Raw genomic sequence first — 22,234 nt, forward strand, 5'->3', positions numbered from 1 at the left:
GATAACTTCTGCAAAAATTCCAAATAGGTGCAGGAGCTTCTGTGCATAGCACCTTGAATAATATTTTTTGAGTCAGTGTTGGATGTGTGGGTATGTGACACAGACAAAAAGGACATGCATGTCCAGCATTTTCCAAGCAAGCATCACCAGCCAAACAAGCAGAGAGCACAGAACCAGAGAGAACAAGGCTACATACATAGTTCAGTTGGCAGAGCATGAGACTCTTAATTTCGGGGTCATGAGTTTGAGCCCCATCTTGAGCAAAATATTCCTGCATTGCAGGGGGTTGGACAAGATGACCCTTGTGGTTCCTTCCAGCTCTGATTCTATGAATATCTAAGGTGACACATCAATCCGACATCCCTACCCTAAAGCATTGTGATTGGAGAACCCTGACAAAATTATCCCCTCTGATTGGAAGTGAAATCTGTCAGTCACAAAAGAGTTTTCTTCTCCCTTGTTTGACATTTCATTTATATAGCAAATGTGGGGACAATTATTTTTTTTGCAGACACACTACCTACAGTGCTTCTTAAGCGATCAAATCTCCAAAGCATTATGAAGCACTTCAGAGGACCCAAGTTAGGTTCAAGGTGTTTTGGACAGACCCAGTGCAGCTTGGACAAGCTTCAAATCTGTTCATAGTGTCTTGCTTCACTTTAGGATTTGGATTCATCTGAATCTGATGCATACCCTAATTTGAACCCATGACTCCCCAATCCTAGCTTGAGATTGTAACCACTACATCACACACTTGGGTGGTTTTGAACTGGTCTCATCAGTGTCCCCCCACCCCAGGCTTTTGGATCTTCTTTTCTTGTCCAGTCAAGTGGCAACCTTAATGCCAGCTAATTGGCATATCAAAATCTATATAGGAAAATGTCTTAGCATTGGTTCATATAGCTCAGTAATGCCTACACTGACCGGCAGTGACTCCCAAGTGTATCAGACAAGTATCTCTTGGAGATGCTAGGGACTAGACCTGGGATCCTTTGCATGCAAAGCATGCGCTCTATCACCAAGCTATATCCATACAAGCTATCATATAAAATTCTGAATGGGTTTCAGTTTAGTGAGATAATATTTCCTTTTCCTCTGCTGTGCTGATCCTCATATCACCCTTTCTATCAGAAGACTGTGAGCATAAGTAGAAAGGCTAGCTGGACTCTTATTATACCCCCTGCTTTCCCTTTTGATACACTAAGAGGAAACTACTACAGCTTGGAGTGCAACTGTTCTACCTGCTGAGCTACCATCCGCTTTTGTCAGGGCTAATACAGGGACTGGCAAATAAATCGGGAAGATGGGAGTAGAAACCTGTCGAGTGGCAGTGGAGGTGTGGTGAGGCTATAGTGGTTCAGGTGAGGGCTTAAGAAGCTGCTTTGTCGTTGCCCTGGCAGCTGAAATATGTTTACACCTCTCTACCTGGACTGTCAGAGTGAGTGGGCAGAGCAGCTGCAATGAGTGCATCCACTGAAAACCTGGGTTCTGGGGGAAAATATCCTGCCTCACTAATTGATGAGCCCTGATTTTGCTCAGTGAAGAATCTGGGATGCAATCTAAACCATCATAAGTAACTGGTGGTTTTATTAGCAACAGCATTTGCCGGCATCAAGTTACAAGTTAAACAACTTGATTTGGGGGAATCCTTGATTGTTCGTTTTCTAATGACACTTAAGAGACTCTGAGGTAGAGCATGCTGTCATCTTCCCTGCTCATTTTTTTTGTCATCGCCTTCTCCCAACATATGACACACACAAAAATAAATGAAAACAGGAATGAGGGAGTGATGTAAGGTGTTTCTAAAACAAAGAATGTAGTGGGGGAGAGTGAATAGAGATAATTTTATCTCTCAGCCGCTTTTTATGATACAATGCTAACATGAAAAGCAGGCCTTAGGGGCAAAATGCATGTTAATCTTACCATATTTCCAGTGGGGTAGCCACACTACTCTGTTGCAGCAAAATCAACAGAGTCTTAAAGACTAACAAATCTATTCTGGCAAAAAATTTTCCTGGACTACAGTCCACTTCATCAGATGCTTGAATTGTTAGATAACGTACAGCTAAGGGTAATTTACCAAAAGTTAAGATGCTTATCTTAACTACCAAAGATGGTGCCCCTGTAGTGAGCAATCTCTCTTCTAGGTGTAATTCTTGGAATGACTGATTAGACATGTCATTACAACCTTTACAGTGAGTCTACACATATACATTCAAGTGACCACGAAGGAATGTTTGGCTAGGATGTGGAGGTTTACAGCATGAGGACTATGTCTCATGACGAAAGTACTTCCAAGAGCATTTTCAGATAGAGGCTTTGTTTGCAAATGGGTCACAAAGATGTCACAAGTGGCAACTGATTTATTTTTTTAATGCCTTTGGAAAGTATAAATCCAGTTTAAATGGGGAGGAGAATGTGGGCTGGCATTTTAATGACAATGATGTTGTGTGGACACTGCAAAAATAAATAAAAAATGCACGCGTGAAGAGCACTGATCCCAGAATAAATGTCCATCAGGAAGCACCCTAAATGTTACAAGCGGGTGGGAATCGCTTGCCACAGAGAGGCAGAATTCTAGTGCAGGTATAGTGCATTCACTAACTCTTAGCTTCTAGGTGCTTATGTGGTCTAGTAGTCTGCTTTCATAATGGGTTAAAAGCTGGCCACAGTGAAATTTGTTTCACAAATGTAAAACAGTATGCTTTTGTATAGATGAAATTTCTTTAGGTTGGATTTACATGTTTGTTTTGCCACTGTTATGGTTTTTTGGGGGAGGGGGTATAATTTTATTTTATTTGCTATGTGTGTGACTCCCCTCCAAACATAGATACCAATGTATGAACTGTGATGACACACACTTTTGACATCATTTTTCTAGCTACAGATCCAGTGAAAAGTTTCCTCTTATTTCTTGTTATTGGTGCTGAAAAGCATGCACAGGGGGAGGGGGGAGGCCTACACTGATTAACAAATGTGAATGTTCAAGAACCACCCGTAGTCCTTTTGAAATTTCAAAACTTGAAAGATTAATTGCTCCTCCTGGGCCCTTCCTTCTTTACTCTCTGTTTCTAAATGGGAAGAAAATCCCATTTCGACAGAACTTGCTTCCCCGGAAATGTACTTTGGAACTCAGCCTAGCCCAGCTCAATAAAAAATCAATGGGAGATGGTCTGCACTGTAAGCAAGTGATATATAAAACTGGGAACCTTCAGGTGAATCCGATGTTGCAGTGTTGCTCTGATCAGAGAAAAGGATCTACAGTAATGACGTGAAAAGAAAAGATAGTAAGGTTCTCTGTGTTGTGTTGGGGAAATTTTGATCAGGGGTGCTGCTATCAGAGCAGGGCTTTGGGCAGGGGTGAAACTAGGCTTTATTTCATCCGGTTCAAAGACCCAATTTTGCAGAAACCCTCCATGCATTTGTGTGCACCCCTCTGGAGGCTTAACCCGGGGCAAAAAAACTGGCTAGCCTCCCCCCCCCCCCGCCCAGCTACATCTCTGCTTGGGGGCAGAATAAGCAGCCCCCTCCCACAAATGCAGCAGGCCTGGATGCATTTCCCCCCTACATATGACTATTAAGTCCAGAGTCTAAAAGGACCTCAGCTCACCACTGTTTTCACTAATGCTTGCACTGTTGCCAAAAGTTTCAGCCAGCCTTGCCCAAACTTGTGCCCTCCCAATATTTGTGGACCATAATTCCCATCATCTCCAGCCAGCCCTGCTGATTTAGGCTATTTGGGCTTGGCCCTGCCCCCCCCCCGCACCATTCTGAGGCATAGAGCAAGGTCACGGCTTCAATTCCTGGCGTCTCTAGCTAGGGCTAGGAATGTCCTCTCTGCCCAAACCCTGGAGAGCCTCTGCCGGTTAGTGCAGACAGTACTGAGGTGGGCGGAGCAGTAAAAGGTAGCTTCCTATTTCCCATTGAACACAGCGTGATTTACTTCTGAAGAAACGTTCGGGGATTGTGCCCCATGCCTCACAGCTCTCCGTGGCAAGGGGATTTTCACCGGCGATGACACGATCGCGGTTCAGCCTGCAACGCATTTGCTGCGAACCTTTTAATTCAGCTCTACATCCTAGCCAAAGCAGCTTTTGCATCCCTTTGCAAAACCGGACAACCATCCCCTTGTAAAGCAAAGCAAGACACGTTTTTCCACGTCCAGAGTGTTGCTGCCGACCCATTCTTGCTCCCGAGACGATTTCTCCCCGCCCCGCCTCCTGCGGCACCCTCGGTTCTTCCGACAAGCCATTGCGAGCATCACCGCTTTTAAGGCTCCTCGGGCTGCATTGCCCCTTTAAGAGCACGCCAGCCTCCTTCGGCTTGCGGGCCTCCCCTCGCCTGCTCTTCATTCTCTTCTCTCCTCCTCCTCTCCTCTAGCGCGCCGGTCTGCACAGGTGTGGGCGCCCTCTAGAGGCCGAATCCGGGCGAGCCGAGCAGCGACTGCAGCCCCTTTTGAATGTGTCTCTCCGTCTGCCTCCCTGGGAAGTCAGATCGAGGCTGGAGTTCCATTGGAACCCTGCGCTGCATTCCTTTCCATTCATGCTGGGCAGCAGCGGCGGCGGCGGCGGCAGAAAAGCAAGTGGAGCGCGGAGCCCGGAGTTGCAGCGCGGGGGTTGTTCGGTGTGGAATGTAATCATGGCAGGCGCCTCCGAAGCAAGCTCCGATTCAAGCTGTAAGTCACCCCGTCTAACTTTCCTCTTTGAGGCTTTCCGTGGATACGTTTCTGGGGTGGGCTTTTTTTTTTTTGTATGTTTGTTTTGTTTGAAAAAAGCAAGCGATCGTTGCAGAGAGGAAGACGCGAAAGAGGTGGTTTGCATGGAGAGGATTGAGAGAGCGTAGCGAAACGCCTTTCTCCGCTTCCCTGGCTTGGCTCCGAGATAGTTGAGCCTCATTCAAGAGAGACACACTCACAAAACACACACACACACGGGGAGATGTTCAGCCTTTCTTAGCTCGGAGGAAGCCTTTTCTGTTTTACAGGGGGCGAGGTGGGGGGGGCAGAGATTTGCGGCTCCGGACGCGGCGAGAGACCCGCTTTCCATTTAGTTGATTTATTCCTTTCTTTTGCATGCGGGAGGAGAGAGGAGTTTGCTGGATTCTTTTGCTGGGTGGGATCGGCGGCGCCGACGCCGCGGCGCTGCTATTATTTGGGGTGGTGGTGTCTTTGGTATGTGCGCTGTGTGTGCCGGGGAGATCGTAAAGTAGGGAAAGCGCGTGAGACGAGCACACACACGAGCGCGCGCGCACACACACCAATGTGGCATGGGGGTGGGGTGAGAAAGGGGACCGGCTCATCGCTTGGCCAAAAACGCTAGCCCGGAATGGTGTGGTCGGAAGGCTTTTTCCCGAGGGGATCTCGGCATCAGGAAGAGCGAGAAAGGCTGCATGGGTCCTTCGGTGAAAAGGAAGCAGAGAAATGTGGCCGGCGAGGCAGGCTCGGAGCGGGAAGAGTTGACAATGAGACGCGGAGGAGCGCTGGCAATTAAAAAGTGTGCGTAGCGAACGCGGCACCTCGGCAGCCTTTGCGACGCGCGAGAGAAGGGCGTGTGTGCGCGCGTGGTTAGCGGCGGCCGTAGTGGCGGGTGGTGGAAACGGAATGGAAAGGACTGGAATGGATCCGCATGTGGTTGTAACAGCGACGCTAGCAAGAGATGCGCGGCGGGGAGGGAAAGCCGAGCGGGAGTGGAGGGCGGCGGCGGCGGCCGGGCACGAGGAGCAGCAGCGCTTCCTTGGAGAGCTTTGGAGGCACTAAAAAATGTGCCGCCGCCGCGCTGGTTTCGTGCATGCGGAGGTTTCTCTGTTTGCCTTTCTCCTTCCGCAAACACACCCCTCGGCACACCATGCCTGGGCGAAGGGGGGAAAGTAGGCAAGGACGGAGCTCGCTTGGAGGCGGCGGGGGGAGAAAACTGCAGCAGAGCTGAGCGAGGACGGCAGCCTGCGTGTGTGGCTGCGCGGGTGCAGCGTGGCGCTCCGACTGCCGCTTGCCAGCTCTTTCCGCATTTACCTTGCGCTTGTGGGTTATTTTCCAGGAGCTCCTGCCTGCCTCCGCCTTACTCGGAGGGAGGGAGGGGGCCGGCGCCTGGCGAGCGGCTCGGCAAGCCTGCTGTATTGCATCTTTTCCTTCCTTTTTTCCTTGGGGGTGTGCGGGGAGTGTGTGTGTGGACAGAGAGAGAGAGAAGCTGGCTTTGGATAGACACTGTCTTTTCTGGCTTCGGAGGCTGGCGAGGGGAGGGCAGCAGCTTCGCAGTGCGAAAAGTGACTCAACTCTCCAGTCATCCTCGTCGGCGCAATGAACCCGGTGGAGATGGTCGTGTCATTTCCACCAGCCATTCCCCCTTGCTCCCTTCTCTCGCTCTCCTGATTTGCAAAGGGGAAAAGTTTGATCGCAAATATTTTTATTATTATTACTATTTTCCTTTTATTGGGATGTCGGGGACGGTGGACCGCTGAGATCGGGCAGTTAGAGGACCCCCCAGGGCACAATCTTGCAACCCACAGCAAGTCTAAAGGGGGACACACCATTTTCTCCCCTAGCCTAGTTTTGGCGTCATTGCCCCAAGCCTGCCCGACCCTCTTCTCCCTAAATCCGTCCCTCCTGGCGCCCGGAGTTGAAGAACTTTGCCTGGGGAGCGAGCCGTCTCTTTGGTTTGGGAAGAAGCCCCGTGAGCTTAGCGAGAGATGCCCCAGCCGAGCCGGAAGAGTCCCCGCGGGGCTGCCTCGCTTCTGTGAGGCAGGATGTAGGTACCCACACCTTGGTTCTCCTTGCCGCGAGGCTTTCCTCCATCCAGTCTGCTAGAGTTCCTCCTTCCAAAAGGAAACCGCTTTCTCCTTGCTTGTCAACTTCCTTAATGGGCAAGCAGGAGCTAATCTGGCCAGCCAACAGTCCAGTGACTCCAACCCCACACTGCCCTCATTGGTATTAAGGGTGGCGGCTGCTGATGGGTCTTCTTGTATAGCCTAGTTCGTTAAGCAGAATAGCCCCCCCCTTTTCTGCCCCCATCTGGTAATGAGAGAATCTGTGGACCAGGAGTGCTGTAAGAATTCAGGGAGCCTTTGCACAGCGCTTCGAAAAGCACGTAGCACCATATTATGGGTTATTCATTCATGAATTATTCTTGCTGATTATGGTGTAGTTTAGGAAAGGCTCCGAAGCTCTGCCACCCAACAGCAACCCTCCTTGCACCCAGATGATAAATATAGCTCTGTGGAGTGAATAAGAGAGGCTGTTGTGTGTTGTGTGTAGGTGTTATCCATAATGCATATGTATAAGCCTTTACATTAAACAAAAACTGGAGGTTGTAAACCACCCTGAACCCTTTCGGGAAGACAGGGTAAATGTCTAGGTAAAGAATAAATTTGTTCAAATAAAAATAAGCCCATTTATGCAGAGTGTAGCTCTTGCTTGCATATTTGCTTTTCAGAATTGCTTTCCTAGAACCACTGTTCTAGTTATTGGGTCCTCTGTACATGTGTGTGTGTGTGTATGTGATGTAGGTATAAAATCTGTGTCCAAAGCACACTCGCAAGGCTCCAGCATATTTGAGTGCAGGGCTTTGCAGACATTCAGATGTGGTCTGGGTCCAATCAATAAATGAATATTTGATCCTTTTCCCCCCTTTGATTTTTTATGTGTGCGCATTCTTCCTTTCCATCCAGTGAAATTCTCTCTCATCACCTTAGCCGTGTCTTTATGCATATTGATTAAGCGTCTGGATTGACCAGCTCTGACTGGGGGATTGTGAAGCAAGGAGGGTATAGGCAGAATTTACATGAGATCAGTAGTTACAGAATGAACCTAGTTAGGAATCTGGTAAATTAGGAAGAGGTGTGGGATTTAGCCTTTCTAGTTAAAAACCCTTTCCCCACTCCCTCATGCCCACGTGTTTTGAAGGAAGTATCCTCAATATCGTACAAATTAACATTTACAATAATCCTTTTAGAAACACAGCAGGAAGAGAAGTTCAGATCGAAAGCTGCCTTTAGGAAGTAGTTTTCTCCCTCCCTTAAGATGAAATCTGTAAGCAAACAGACTTCTTAGAATACAGTTGGTTATTGCCCTTTCAGTGGAATAAAAATTATTCATCCATTTTTTGTTGTTGCAATGATGGGGAAGAGGGATCTGCAAAGGATGAGCACAGGGCTATTGACTGCATCAAAGGTTATTCATTTGAAAACATCATTTCCCTCTGTATAGCATCTAATTGCTTCCTGAACAATCTCAAAGTCTTTTGTATGTACTCAGTGGGTAAAATGAGTGACTCGATATCTCTCTCTTAAGATACTGGTTGTGACCAAATTGTGCAGAGTGAGGAAATCAAAGCAAATTAGCAGGCCATCCCCCTACAACTTGCAGCTAGAGGCAGAGATAATTTCTTAAGTGGGTTATAAAGAGAAGAGGCTTAAAAATAAAATCTTCTGCTTCAGACTGTTTGCATAGTTCAACTTGTTTTATATTAGTAAATTACAGTGCTGGTGGTGCTGAGACAATATCGAGTCTGTGTGGGTGGGAAGGAAGTTTAGATCCAAAATATGTGATCGTGTAACAGAGCAAGACGCTGTGGGGAATGCTAGATGGTAATCCGCTGTGTTGCACTCTGGATCTGTAGTTTTGTTTTGGATCCTGCTGATTCCTCCCTTTAACCTGATCTGCCTGTTTGGATTCAGATCCCATTGTGCCTAACATGCATGTATTCCTCTCTGGTAGATTTTGCAAAAACAATAGCCAGAGGGCGATTCTTGCTTTTCACAGTTGGATTGCTGGGTGTTCTGTCCCATTTGTGTGATACCATAGCAAGCTTTTCAGGGACAATAAAACATCCCTCCTGCCAAATTAGAATGTGTATTAAACTATGTACTTAGGTTCAGATTTGTCCAGTTGTTGACAACATTCTCCATTGGGATCTGGACTGCTTGTTCCATTAGCAAGTGCAATCGTTTTCAGATATTATGGGGAGGGGCTGTCACTCCCTCATAGAGCACTTTCATTATATGTAAAAAAGTCCCACCTTCAATTCCTGGCATTTCTAAGTACAGTGGTACCTCGGGTAACATACGCTTCAGGATACAGACTTCGCTAACCCAGAAATAGTACCTCAGGTTAAGAACTTGGCTTCAGGATGAGAACAGAAATTGTGCTCCGGCGGCACAGCAGCAGCAGGAGGCCTCATTAGCTAAAGTGGTGCTTCAGGTTAAGAACAGTTTCAGGTTAAGAACGGACCTCCAGAATGAATTAAGTACTTAACCCGAGGTACCACTGTACTTGTCAGAGCTGCTACCAGGTCCCAGCTCACATAGGACCACGCCACACAGCGTCCACTTTAAAAGAGTCTTTATTGAGTTACAGGTTTCATTTCCGAACTGCAGCGTGCAGCTCTACACCTTCTGCCCTAGGTCGGCGAAGACCCATCTGAGTCCCCGCCTCTTGCACACCAGCTTAATACCCTAGCCTTGCTCCACCTCCTTCGCCTCTCCCTACGTCTCTGGGTCCTTCTGCCCCCCTGGGACTCCTCCCTTCTACTCTCCTCTGACGCTGACCCCCCTGATCCTTCCGCTTCCTTTCGGCGGGCCTTGGGACCTGGCTCACTCTCCGGGCTGCTTACTGCTCCAGCTTCCGCTGCATTTGAACTTGGCGCGCGCGCCCAACTCTCTACTTTCCTCTTGACCGTTGCCTCGCTCTCTGAGGAGGGCGTGACCACCCCTGACTCGTGCCCTCCCTCCTGCTGACGGCCTCCGGAACCCGATGCCTGGCTGCCTTCCTCCCTGCTGCTCTCAGTCTTGAGCGTGGGTCCCGACTTCCAGCTGCTGCTCTCTGAATCTCCTCTGTTCCCTTCCTCCTGGGGTGTCCCCCCGGATCCCCCCCTTGCTCTGCTCACTGGGGCTCCCTTTTGGGAGTCCTCTGACTCACTGCTTAGGCTTGGAGATCTCGGGTCGTCATCATCACTCATTCTCCCTTCGGCTTCCTCCCCCTCGCTCTCTGTTTCCACCCTTCTCTGCGTCTCTGCTTCTGAACCCCTGACATCCATCCCCCCCTCGAAGCCCCCCCTTCCCCCCTCCCCGCTGTCAGGTGTGGGTGCTGGGTGCTCCATCATCATGGGAGGGAATGCTGGATACAGGTCGCTCCCCGTGGGTGGCCGCCAACTGAAGACCTCCGAGTCTTCCCCCTCGCGGTCGTCGACGTTGACTTGTTGCTCTTCCATCTCTGTACCGCCGTGCTCGAACCCGAGGTCCTCCCCGAACACGTCCATGTCAGTCTCTGCGTCGGTCGCTCGACCTGGCATCTCCAGCCACTTCCTGCGCCATTGCTCCTCTGGTCGATCGTCCCACCAATACGAGTTGCCTGATGCCGAACCTGCCGGTGAACCTTCTGGGGAACGGGTGCTCCGTGCGGGTTCCCCTTCTGAGTCGAATCCATGGAACGTGCTGGAAGAAAGTGTGGGTGTGAACAACCAGTCGTCGAAGAAGCTCGCTGGCATGGGTTTGTGTGGGAAGAGGGCATGAAACTCGTCCTTGAGCAGGGGTTCCTCCAAAGCGTAGTCCGGTACCCAGCTATTGGCGCTGGCCCGGGTGCCCTCTCTGGCTAAGAGGTATTCGACTCCCTCTTCCCCCCATCTGGAGTCCAAAATCTCCGTGACCTCGTTGATGTGGTCCTGGTGCTTCACCCCCCGCGTTTCCGTCCGTTCCCGGAGCGGACTTGGCGCCGTCTCTGGCTCCTGGAACCTGTGAGGTGCCTTGTAGGGAGTGAGCACCGACCTGTGGAACACCGGATGCATTCTGGAACCCTCCGGCAGCGCCAGTCGGAAGGCTACCGGGTTGATCTGCGCTTCGACTTGGTACGGACCGATCTGCTTGTGCCCCAACTTCTTCTTGGCAAGTGACCTGGTCGGCACTGCGTGGGCTGCCAACCAGACCCAGTCTCCCACTTGGATCACTTCGCCAACCCGCCTGTGCTTGTCAGCTTGCACCTTGTAGGCGTGCTTAGCTAGCTCCAGCTGCCGTCTGAGTTGATCGTGGACCGCCTGCAGCTCTGACGCGAACGCGTCCGCCGTCTGTGGTTCTCCTTCCCCCACTCTCTCCAGTCCCGGGAAGGTTCTGGGATGCCTCCCATTGTTGGCAAAGAACGGCGTCACTCCTGTGGACACGTGCTTCGTGTTGTTGTAAGCGAACTCGGCTAGCGGCAGGTAATCCACCCACGTCGCAGGCTGTTGATTGGCATAGCATCTCAGGTACTGCTGCATGATGGCATTGACCCTCTCTGCTTGCCCGTTGGTCTGCGGGTGTCTTGCTGATGCCAGATTGACCTTGACATTTAGAAAACCCATCAGCTTCTGCCAGAAAGACGAGATGAACTGGCGTCCGCGGTCGGACAGGATAGACCGTGGCAGGCCATGCACTTTGAACACGTGATCTATGAACAGTTTGGCGGTTTGTTCCGCCGTGGCCACCTTCGCACACGGAATGAAATGTGCCATCTTGGTGAACAAGTCCACCACCACTAGCACAGCTGTCTTGCCTCTCGAGCTGGGTAAATCCGTCACAAAGTCCAGGGCCACCCTCTCCCACGGTTCAAACGGCGTTTGCAGCGGTTCTAACAGTCCCGCCGGTGGTCTGTGTACCGGCTTGGCCCTCTGGCAGGTGTCGCACCTCGCGACGTAGTCCGCGACCTCCCCTCTCAGCCTGGGCCACCAGAAGTCTCTCGCGACTAATTCCATCGTTTTCTCTGTGCCAAAGTGACCGGCCGTGGGTGCGTCGTGCAACTGTTGCAGTACCTTGGCGCGAAGGTCGTCTCCTGGTACATAGACAGCCCCTTTGCGTAGGAGCAAGCCGTCCCGCACCTGGAACTCGTCCGTGGTAGCCGTGCCTCTGAGCAGTTCCGCCATCTTGTCTTGCGCGAATGAGTCGTCCCGCAATGCACGTCGCACCGCATCCAGGTCTACTGTAGCTGAGGCACACGCCCACGCCGTCGGTGCGAAGATGTGCATGGCCGCCGCTGGCGTCACCTCTTCTAGGTATTGCGGTTTTCGGGACAGTGCATCCGCCATGATGTTGGTGTCGCCTGGGACGTACTCTATTCGGAAATTGAAGTCAGCAAAGAACTCCGCCCAACGTATCTGCCTCTGGTTCAGGAACTGAGCCGTGCGCCAGTGCTCCAGATTCTTGTGGTCCGTGCAGACCTGCACCGTGTGCTTGGCGCCGATCAGGAAGTGCCTCCACGCCTTGAAAGCTGCATGAATGGCCAGCAACTCCCTGTCCCAGATGGTGTAGTTCTGCTCCGACTTGCTGAGCTTTCTGGAGTAGAACGCTCCCGGCCGCCACACCCCCTGCGGGTCTCGCTGCAGCAGGACAGCTCCCACGGCTCTGTCTGACGCGTCTGTCTCTACCCTCAACGGTTTACTGGGGTCGATATGCAGCAGTTGCTTCTCCGATGCGAAGAGATGCTTGAGCGCTTGAAAGGACTGTTCCGCCTGCTCCGTCCAGATGAATTTCTTTTTTTTGGAGCTGAGCGTGTCCGTAATTGCTGCCGTCTGCATCGCGAACCCCTTGATAAACTTGCGATAGAAGTTGGCGAAGCCGACAAACCGCTGGACCTCCTTCCGGTTGCGCGGGCTCTTCCAATCCAATACCGCACGAACCTTGGTGCTGTCCATGGCTATCCCCTTGTCCGACAACTTGTATCCCAGGAAATCCACCTCCGTCGTGTCGAACTGGCACTTCTCCAGCTTGGCGTACAGTCTATGTTGTTGCAACCTGCTGAGCACCTCCCTCACGTCTCGGTCGTGAGCTTGCTGCGAGTCAGAGAAAATCAGGATGTCATCCAGGAAGCAGACGCATGTCTTGTAGAGGAGTCCCTCCAACACGTGATGCATAAAAGCTTGAAAACAGTGAGAGCCATTTTGTAATCCAAAGGGCATAACTCTGTATTCGTAGGTGCCCAGCGGTGTGAACATGGCCGTCTTCCACTCATCGCCCTCCCGCATGCGGATGAGATTGTACGCCCCTCGCAGGTCCAACTTGGTGAACACGCGTCCCTTGCGCACCGTCGCGAGGAGGTCGTCAATCCTGGGCATGGGGTAATCAGACGGTTTGGTCATCTGGTTCAAAAGGCGGTAGTCCACAACGAGTCTTTTTTGGGGCGTGTCTTTCTTTTTCACGAAGAAAACGGGACTGCCCCCCACTGCCTTGGACTCTCTGATGAAGCCACGCTCCAGATTATGCTCGATGAACTGTTTGAGTTCCTGCATTTCATCTTCAGACATGGAGTATAGCCGCCCCTTCGGCAGCGTCGCCCCCGGTAGGAGGTCAATCTTGCAGTCATATGGCCGGTGAGGGGGTAGCTTGTCCGCCTCCTTCTCGCAGAAGACCTCCAAAAAGTTCGCGTATTTGTGGGGGACCGCTTGCAACGTTCCCAACTGCAGTTGTGATTCCTCCTCCTCTCCCTCCCGTCGGGGCAGGATGCAGTGTTCTGCGCAATAAGAGGAGCCGAAGATCAGTTGTCTCTGGTACCAAGCCAGTGTCGGACTGTGCCTGTCCAGCCAACTCATGCCCAACACAATGGGCGTGTCCGACAGTTGGGTGACATTAAAACTGATGACTTCCCTGTGGTTGCCAAGGCGCATCACCATCGGTGGCGTCTGCTTCACCACCTGCCCCCCTAGCAACTCTCTGCCATCCACTGTGACGACTTGCAGGGGCAGAGTGGCAGGCAATAGCTGTATAGCGTGCTGCTCCACAAAGCTCTGCGCTATAAAGTCTGCGTTGCTTCCAGAATCCACAGAAAGCGGCACTTCGATAGTGACGCCGTCGGGTAGCTGGAGAGACGCTGTGAGCTGCACTACTGGTTTGGGTGGGAGGGGATCCGTGGGTTGCAATATCGCTGGGGACTGCTTCACAGATGCGTCTGGCTGGGCCCCAGTGCCTCCGTCTCCAGCCAGACATCGTCGTTTCCCTGCTGTGGTTCTCCTTGCTGCGTTGCTGCAGTCACCATTGCTGAGGCTGCAGTGTGCTTGTGGAGCCTCCGGGGACACTCCTTCGCCAAATGGCCTGGATCCTCGCAGATGTAACACTTCCTGTTCCCTCTAGGAGGCTTCGCTTTCACTGCTGCCGGTGCTAGGGCTCTGGCTGCTGACTGAGCCCTTGCACCTCCAACCTCCATCGGTTCCCCTCCCCCTCCTGGCGGAGGTGTGGATTGCGCACGCGCTGCTTCCCTCGGAACGAAAGAGAAACTTCTCGCTGCTTCGCGCCCTCCACGTCCTTCATCTCTGCACCATGGACGTTCTTCCAGCCTCACCCCCACAGTCAGCGCCCTTTGGACCACCTCCTGCGTGCTTCGGGGCCTCTCCCCCCTTGCAATTTCATCCTTAACCGCAGAACTTAGACCCTCCCAGAAGAGGTCTCTGACAGGGGGCGAATCCCGATCCCATTCTAAAGCACTGACCAGCGCAAAAAATCGGGCGTGATACTGCCGGACGCTCGCCCTCCCTTGTTTTAGTCCATGAATCTCCCGTCTGGCAAGATCCACATCAATAGTAGACAAAAAACACGCATCCATCGCTTTGATAAAGGCATCTGCATTCTGAAGCGCCGGATCTTTATCCCTCCACAAATTGCGCAGCCAGGCTTTGGCATCCCCATGCAAATGGGACAATATGAACCCCACCTTCTCTTCCTCATCTCTAAAGTCTTTTGCCAGCAGTTGCAGTGCGCACATTACGTCTGCTCTAAAATTAGGGTACTGTTGCAAAGTCCCATCGAAGTGAGCCACAAGCCCTCCTGCTCTCCGTGCCAATCCCACGCCCTCCGGTCTGGGTCCCGGTTGCCCTTGCTTAACAAGCATTTCAAACCTGGCGTGTAGGTCTCTGTAGGCGGCTGTAGTCTCCTCCTCCCGTTTCTTGGAAGCCAATACCTCTGAGGACAACTGGGTCACTGCCTCTTGCAGCGCGGAGATCCTCTGTTCTTCCGTCATCTTGCTAACCTTTGTGAGCTTGCTTACAGACACCCCTCTTCCTCCCCTAGCGGCTTCTGCTCCCGCTGCGAGGTTTCAGGTTTCTGAAGCTTTGAAGAGATGGGTCTTACTGTCAGAGCTGCTACCAGGTCCCAGCTCACATAGGACCACGCCACACAGCGTCCACTTTAAAAGAGTCTTTATTGAGTTACAGGTTTCATTTCCGAACTGCAGCGTGCAGCTCTACACCTTCTGCCCTAGGTCGGCGAAGACCCATCTGAGTCCCCGCCTCTTGCACACCAGCTTAATACCCTAGCCTTGCTCCACCTCCTTCGCCTCTCCCTACGTCTCTGGGTCCTTCTGCCCCCCTGGGACTCCTCCCTTCTACTCTCCTCTGACGCTGACCCCCCTGATCCTTCCGCTTCCTTTCGGCGGGCCTTGGGACCTGGCTCACTCTCCGGGCTGCTTACTGCTCCAGCTTCCGCTGCATTTGAACTTGGCGCGCGCGCCCAACTCTCTACTTTCCTCTTGACCGTTGCCTCGCTCTCTGAGGAGGGCGTGACCACCCCTGACTCGTGCCCTCCCTCCTGCTGACGGCCTCCGGAACCCGATGCCTGGCTGCCTTCCTCCCTGCTGCTCTCAGTCTTGAGCGTGGGTCCCGACTTCCAGCTGCTGCTCTCTGAATCTCCTCTGTTCCCTTCCTCCTGGGGTGTCCCCCCGGATCCCCCCCTTGCTCTGCTCACTGGGGCTCCCTTTTGGGAGTCCTCTGACTCACTGCTTAGGCTTGGAGATCTCGGGTCGTCATCATCACTCATTCTCCCTTCGGCTTCCTCCCCCTCGCTCTCTGTTTCCACCCTTCTCTGCGTCTCTGCTTCTGAACCCCTGACAGTACTGTAAAAGGATCTTAAGTAGCAGTGCTTGGAAGCTCCTTTGCCTGAGACGCTGGAGAGCCAGAACTAGAAGTATTTATTTTCTACATTTATAGCCCACTTTACTTCCATCATGGTACTCAAGGTGGCTTATGTTAGGTTCATAAAGGTTGTCTCACATCCACTGACCAGATGCACACCTGCTTCAGCATCATAGATGGACCAAGGGTTTGATTTAGTATAAAGCAGCTTTATATGTTCATGTAAAATGTTATTAATTTATCTTTAATAGAACGTTCAGAAATAGTATATTGAATGTAAACTTTATTTTTCTGGATCTCCCCACACCATTTTATTCTTTTAAAAACCCGTGTTCTCCCAACAAACAGTCATTTCCCACATGATAATCACATCATCAGATCTATTTGCCTTGCTAAGCCAGTTGTTCTCATACAGTCACTCACTCAGTTTTTAGATTTCACTTTATGGGAATTGTGGTTTTTACCTTGATCCTAAACATGCAAACAAATGCCACTGATTTCAGGTGAGTTTGTTTCTAACAAGTTAATATTAGGGAATTTAATTTGTTTCTCTCTCTCTCTCTCTCTCTCTCACACACACACACACACACACACACACACACACTTTAAATGCTGCCCAGCCTGGTGTTTGTGTGTGTGTGTTTGTTTGTGTGTTTCCTGCACGGTACCAATTTTTAAAAAATAACTGAAGCTCCCAAGGAGAGTTGGGACCAAAATGGAAGGCAGTGCTAGAGGCCTTATGAGAACGGTGTGCATTTTGGGGAATTGGAGGCTATGAATGACTCCTGGACTGATGATGAATTCTGGCGTTAGTTTATGCCCTCTGCCACTTGTATCTGTAAGGGGGCTTGTCTCCTGCCTGAATGGAGGGTGTTCAATTGAGGAACCTTACCTTTTGTTTCTGAAGTAGGCAAATGCCCCCTGGAGTCAGTGTGAGTGCTGCTTGCAGGATGCAGTTATTGGCATCACATCTGACTCAAATTTATTTTGAACCACATCACTATCCCTAACAGTCTCCTTTGTAATAAAACAAATGCACACAGAGGCCCAGAGGCACTAATTACCTATCCGAGATGCTTATACCAAGCGGACATCCATAGAAATTTAACTGCCCTGCAGTACATACAGTACACAGTTATCCTCACAGTACCCCTGAAAGATAGCACCATGCTATTATCTCTGTTTTATAAGTTGTGGATGGGGTGTTGTGAGGACAAACACCCACACCCACAACTGTAGACATCTGTGTACATCTGTTAGTGCTCCTTTGCATTCAAGCACATTCACATTTCCTCCAGTCTTCAACCTTGCCGTCATATAATGGTAAAATACTAGGGGGACTTAGCCAAAGTGATACAGAAATCAGTGGCAAGTAAAAACTAGACTGAGAAGTGTTGAGCCACCACAGTGGAGCATATCCTGTGATTTGCTTTTTGTTGGGCTTCCTCTGATTATGAAATAGATGTAATGCGTTGCAACTGACCTCCTGATGAGTGGCCTTCTGGAAGCATACAACACCCAGAGTTCAGCATCTTCACTAGCTTACTGTTGTTTTCCAAGGGCAAACAAGGTGCATGGGATTGATGGGAATTGAAAACACCTAGAGGGCATCAGGTTGGGAAAGACTGCTCTATCACACAGGGGAGGGATTCCACCCTTTTATACCGTATTTTTCGCCCCATAAGACGCACCGGCCCATAAGACGCACCTAGATTTTAGGGGGGGAAATAAAGGGAAAAAAAAATATTTCCCCCCCAGGTGCGCTGCGCTACACCAGGAGCTTGGGGCGTGCGGAGCTCAGCGCGCCCCAAGCTTCTGCGTGCCGGCAAGGTCTCCGCTAGCGTGGGAGAGCCGGGCGCCTCTCCCAGGGCTAGCGGACCCCTGCGCTAATCCAGAAGCTTGGGGCAAGCTGAGGTCAGCGCGCCCCAAGCTTCTGCGTGCCGGCAAGCAGTCCGCTGCCGCCCCAAGCCTCCCGCACCCGGCAGGAGGTCCCGCCGGGTGCGCGAGGCTTGGGGCGGCAGCGGACTGCTTGCGCGCACCTAGAAGCTTGGGGCGTGCTGAGCTCAGCGCGCGCCAAGCTTCTGCATGCCGGCAAGCAGTCCGCTGCCGCCCCAAGCCTCCCGCACCTGGCAGGAGGTCCCGCTGGGTGCGCGAGGCTTGGGGCGGCAGCGGACTGCTTGCGCGCACCTAGAAGCTTGGGGCGTGCTGAGCTCAGCGCGCGCCAAGCTTCTGCATGCCGGCAAGCAGTCCGCTGCCGCCCCAAGCCTCCCGCACCTGGCAGGAGGTCCCGCTGGGTGCAGGAGGCTTGGGGCGGCAGCGGACTGCTTGCGCGCACCTAGAAGCTTGGGGCGTGCTGAGCTCAGCGCGCCCCAAGCTTCTGCATGCCGGCAAGCAGTCCGCTGCCGCCCCAAGCCTCCTGCACCTGGCAGGAGGTCCCACGGGGTGCGCGAGGCTTGGGGCGGCAGCGGACTGCTTGCGCGCACCGAGAAGCTTGGGGCCAGCTGAGCTCAGCTGGCCCCAAGCTTCTAGGTGCGCGCAAGCAGTCCGCTGCCGCCCCAAGCCTCGCGCACCCCGTGGGACCTCCTGCCGGGTGCGCGAGGCTTGCAGACACTCGCCCGAAGCAGGGGGAGCCCTCCAGAGGGCTCCCCGTGCTTCGGGCGACAGGCTGCCGCCCCAAGCCTCGCGCACCCGGTGGGACCTCCTGCCGGGCGCGCGAGGCTTGCAGGCATTCGCCCCATAAGACGCACCCCGATTTCCCCTTCATTTTTGGAGGGGAAAAAGTGCGTCTTATGGGGCGAAAAATACGGTACATCATGATTGTGTTTGCTGCAGGTACACTGGTGTTTTCTGAAGCAGTGAAATATGAATGACAGCTTTCTATCCTTTTGCACATGTATCAGAAGGTCACTTTAAGGCACAACCTTGTGCACTCATTTGTATGGGTGTTAAGAACATGTGTCTGTTTGTGCTTCCCATGTCTGGGAAAACAATATAGTCTCGGTAAACATGGTTGCTGCCAAACATGGAGATTCTCTAAGATATACTAAGACATAAGTTTCTCTTATGACTCTGGGTTTTCCACTTTCTGCTCCAGTATGTGCCACAATATGTGTGATTTCATGGAATTGTTTTGCTACATCCATCACCCTACAGTAAACATCTAGTGCAGTGGTGAACCTTACTTGCCTATAGTCTGATTGTGGTACGCCATATTCTGTGCGATGTGGGGCAGTGGTTAGTGGGAAATCTCCAGTCTGCTATGTGAAGCTTAATAGCCAGCTTTGGGTAAGTCACTTTCAGTCTACTTCACGGGTTTGTTGTGAGGTTTAAATGGGGGAAAGGCACAATACAAAATTTTAATGTTAAAGGTAAAGGGATTTGGTGGGAGGGAGGCAGAGTTGGATTGTTCTTTGTTCTTAAAAGCACCTAACACTGCAGGGAAAATGAATAAAAATCGAAGTTATATTGTTAGAATGGAAAACTGGGCTGAAACTAATGAACTGAAATTCAATAGAGATTAATGCAAGGGCAAAATAAAATGCACAAGTATAGGACGGGATACTTGGCTTGGCAGCAGTACATGTGAAAAGGACCTTGGGATCCTAGCTGATTACAAGCTGAACTTGGGTCAGCAGTGTGACGTGTCTTCATAAAACGCCAATGTCTTTAGACTGCATTAAAAGAACCAAGTCAAATAAATATTAGTTTCATTTTATTCTGCACTAGTCAGACCACATTTGCAGCACTTTGCCCTGTTCTGGGTGCCATCCTTCAATTAGGATATAGCTAACTTTGATGAGAGCTAGAGGAGGGAAACGAAGATGGGTCTAAACAGCAGGAACTATAGCCAGGGTTATGGAAAACCAAGTCCAATGAGCAGAGGTTGAAGGAACTGCCTACATTTAGCCTTGAGAAAGCTAAGGGGGAAACAATAGCACCATTCAAATACCTGAAGGGCTGTCACATAGAAGACTGGCCCAGACTTGTCCTCTGCTTCCCTAGTGGGCAGAATGGGATCTTAAGTTATACAAAGGTAGGTTTCAGCTGAACCTTAGGAGAAATTAGTTGAGTCTAAGAGTAGTTCCAACAATGGAACCAGTTACCTGATGAGGAGCTCTGCCTCACTGGAAGTCTTCCAAGCAGAGGCTGGGCAGCCATCTCTTGAGGATGCCCTGACCCTGAATTTCCTGCGTTAAGCAAACGGCTGGACTAGATTGCCTACAAAGATCCCTCCAACTCTTGCGATTCCACAGTGAGATGACCCGTAATGGTGGTGAGGTTTCACTGAAATACAGGTTTGCCTCACAAGTACCAACACTCCCCTGCAGTGTGTATCTGTAGGGGAGTGTTCTTGTGGGTTCAGTTCTAACGGATGACACTGAGGTATCACAAGACTAGCCACTGCCCCACATGTTTGGAATATGCGCCCTAGGATATGTCCCAGACCGTCACTGTTACTAAATAGTGGTAGCACGCAAGTAGTGTTGTGTTAAGTGACCTTATGTCATGGGAATTAGCAGTGAGAAAGGCATATGTGAGGGTGCTATTTGCTTTTGGATTTAATGGTGTTGCACATGGATTTTTCATTGTTGCCTATCTCTGATACCCAAGGCGATTCTTCTGGCAGCTGGCAGACTGTGAGTGCATACGCCTCGCTTTTGTGTGTGTAAACGCACACAACTTGTTCATCCAGATATATTTGGGTGTGTTATTTGATCAAAAGCCTTTTGTGGTAGGATGCTGAAGTGGTGGATAAAAGGAAGGTGTACTTAGCAAATTCAGTTCATCTCAAGCGTGGGTAATGCCTTTTCATAAAGGATGTCTTTTGACCTGCTAAGAGGTGTGGGTCCAGTTTCACCCTGTGAAGAGCAGCCGCTCAGCACTTCTAGGGGCGGTCAATCCGTGTGTTTAGAAAAGAGCTAAAGAAACCACACTGCTCCTCAAATAAAAAGCTCAGTCATGTCTGTGCATTTCCTCCTGGAGCAGCCATTACTTTTGGATGATGTGTTTCTGTTCCAGCTTGACCTTTGCTGCTGTTGCTTTTATGTCATCCCCTGTTCCCAGACCCTTTAAACCCCAGGCAAATGCCTTTTAGATACCGGAGAAACATTAACTGACCATCGAGAGTTTTGTTTAAAACAAGTAGCATATACGTTGGAGGTTTTCCTCATTTAGCAGGGGCACAGAAAGCACCTGCCCCAACCTCTCCTCTTTGTTCTCTGTGGAACAAAATGCTGAAATTCCCTTCCAGTTGCCTGAACAGTCGCTGAACTTCAGATGTCAAACCTCAGCCTAAATTAAATGTAAAGGGTTTTCCTCCCTTCCACTTCTGGTGAGTGAAGATGCTAGATGATCTCATAATATTATGTAATTAAACTCCATAAGATTAGTTTTGTAAGTGATGACATTTTACAGCTGCCAAGATTATCTGAGTCTTTTGTTTAAAGTATTTTCTCTTTGTAAACGCTGTGAGAGGAGCATTAAGTGGAAGGGATAGGCTGGGAGTGTTTGCTGTCCTCATTTACTGTTGAGGAACCGAGGAGTGTGTGCAGGCCCATGTGTTTTGCTGGCATCAGTTTGTCTCGGGAGACAATGGAAGAGTGAACCTTTGGAGGTGAAGGCAAAACGTTGGAGAGTTACCACGCCTGCTGTGGCTGTAGAGACTGACATGGGAGAGAGATGTTTTGTTGCAGCAGGAGCAGGTGAAGGCATCCAGTTGTGCTGCTGCAGATGCATCATGGTATTCCTTCTCTCTGTGCTCCTCTCAGTGGTCATTCCTCCTCTGGACACTACTGTGGATACACAACCTGACTGATAGTCAAGAGGCGCTGCTGTTGTCTTCAAGGGATTCCCACATGGTGGGGTTAATGCTGCTAGCCTTTATGCCATGTTTGCAGACATCTTTGTATCGCAGAGTTGGTCTGCCAATGGGCCTGGTGCCTGAAGCCAGCTCCCTGTAGATCCTTGGGGATCCTGCCATCTTCTATTCTGTGGACATGACCAAGCCAGTGTGGACAAGAAGTGCGAACATGCTGGGAATGTAGTTGAGGAGAGCGCGTCTCTTTGTTTGAGATTCTGTCCTGCTATGTGGTGCCCAAAATCTTCCTGACGCAGCGCATGTGGAAGGTGTTGAGGTGCTGCTCCTGATGCGAGTGAGTTTCCCACATGGCCCTCGGAGCCATCTGCTGGAACTGTAGACCAAATTACTTGTTATATCCGTTTGAGGACCTCTTCCTACTGTTCTGATGCATTAAAGGATTTTGGGGGAAAGGAATACTCTGCAGAATCTGCAATCTTGTGTATTTTGCTTTTCTTCTGCCAAAGGGTTTACCGTAATACTTTACCCTGCCTCAATGTGGCAAGGTAGAAACCACCCACAGAAG

The 22,234-nt window shown here is 50.9% G+C and overlaps 2 protein-coding genes across 5 annotated transcripts in view; both read left to right on the forward strand.

The window, feature by feature from the left end:
- Window positions 1–3,168: 3,168 nt before the first annotated feature.
- Window positions 3,169–21,264, forward strand: LOC309526166 (uncharacterized protein; the record flags this gene model as incomplete). The annotated part of the gene is made up of 4 exons (XM_082212081.1): window positions 3,169–3,180; window positions 4,381–4,623; window positions 5,503–6,744; window positions 18,684–21,264. The coding sequence occupies 3 exons, from the start codon at window positions 3,169–3,171 to the stop codon at window positions 6,451–6,453; spliced, it is 1,206 nt and encodes a 401-aa protein (XP_082068207.1). The 3' UTR covers window positions 6,454–6,744; window positions 18,684–21,264.
- The window catches only part of PLXNA1 (plexin A1), a 343,514-nt gene continuing 325,670 nt past the window's right edge, over window positions 4,391–22,234 (forward strand). Inside the window, exon 1 of one of the 4 annotated variants that reach the window (XM_082209182.1) lies at window positions 4,391–4,675. The gene's annotated coding sequence lies outside the window, so the exon portion shown is untranslated. Of the gene's footprint in view, window positions 4,676–5,266; window positions 5,495–22,234 lie in introns of those variants that run through there. The other 3 variants (XM_082209180.1, XM_082209183.1, XM_082209181.1) reach the window with 3 other exon arrangements.

The sequence above is a fragment of the Podarcis vaucheri genome (genome assembly GCF_965113315.1).
Source record: "Podarcis vaucheri genome assembly, chromosome: 2".
NCBI lineage: Eukaryota > Metazoa > Chordata > Lepidosauria > Squamata > Lacertidae > Podarcis > Podarcis vaucheri.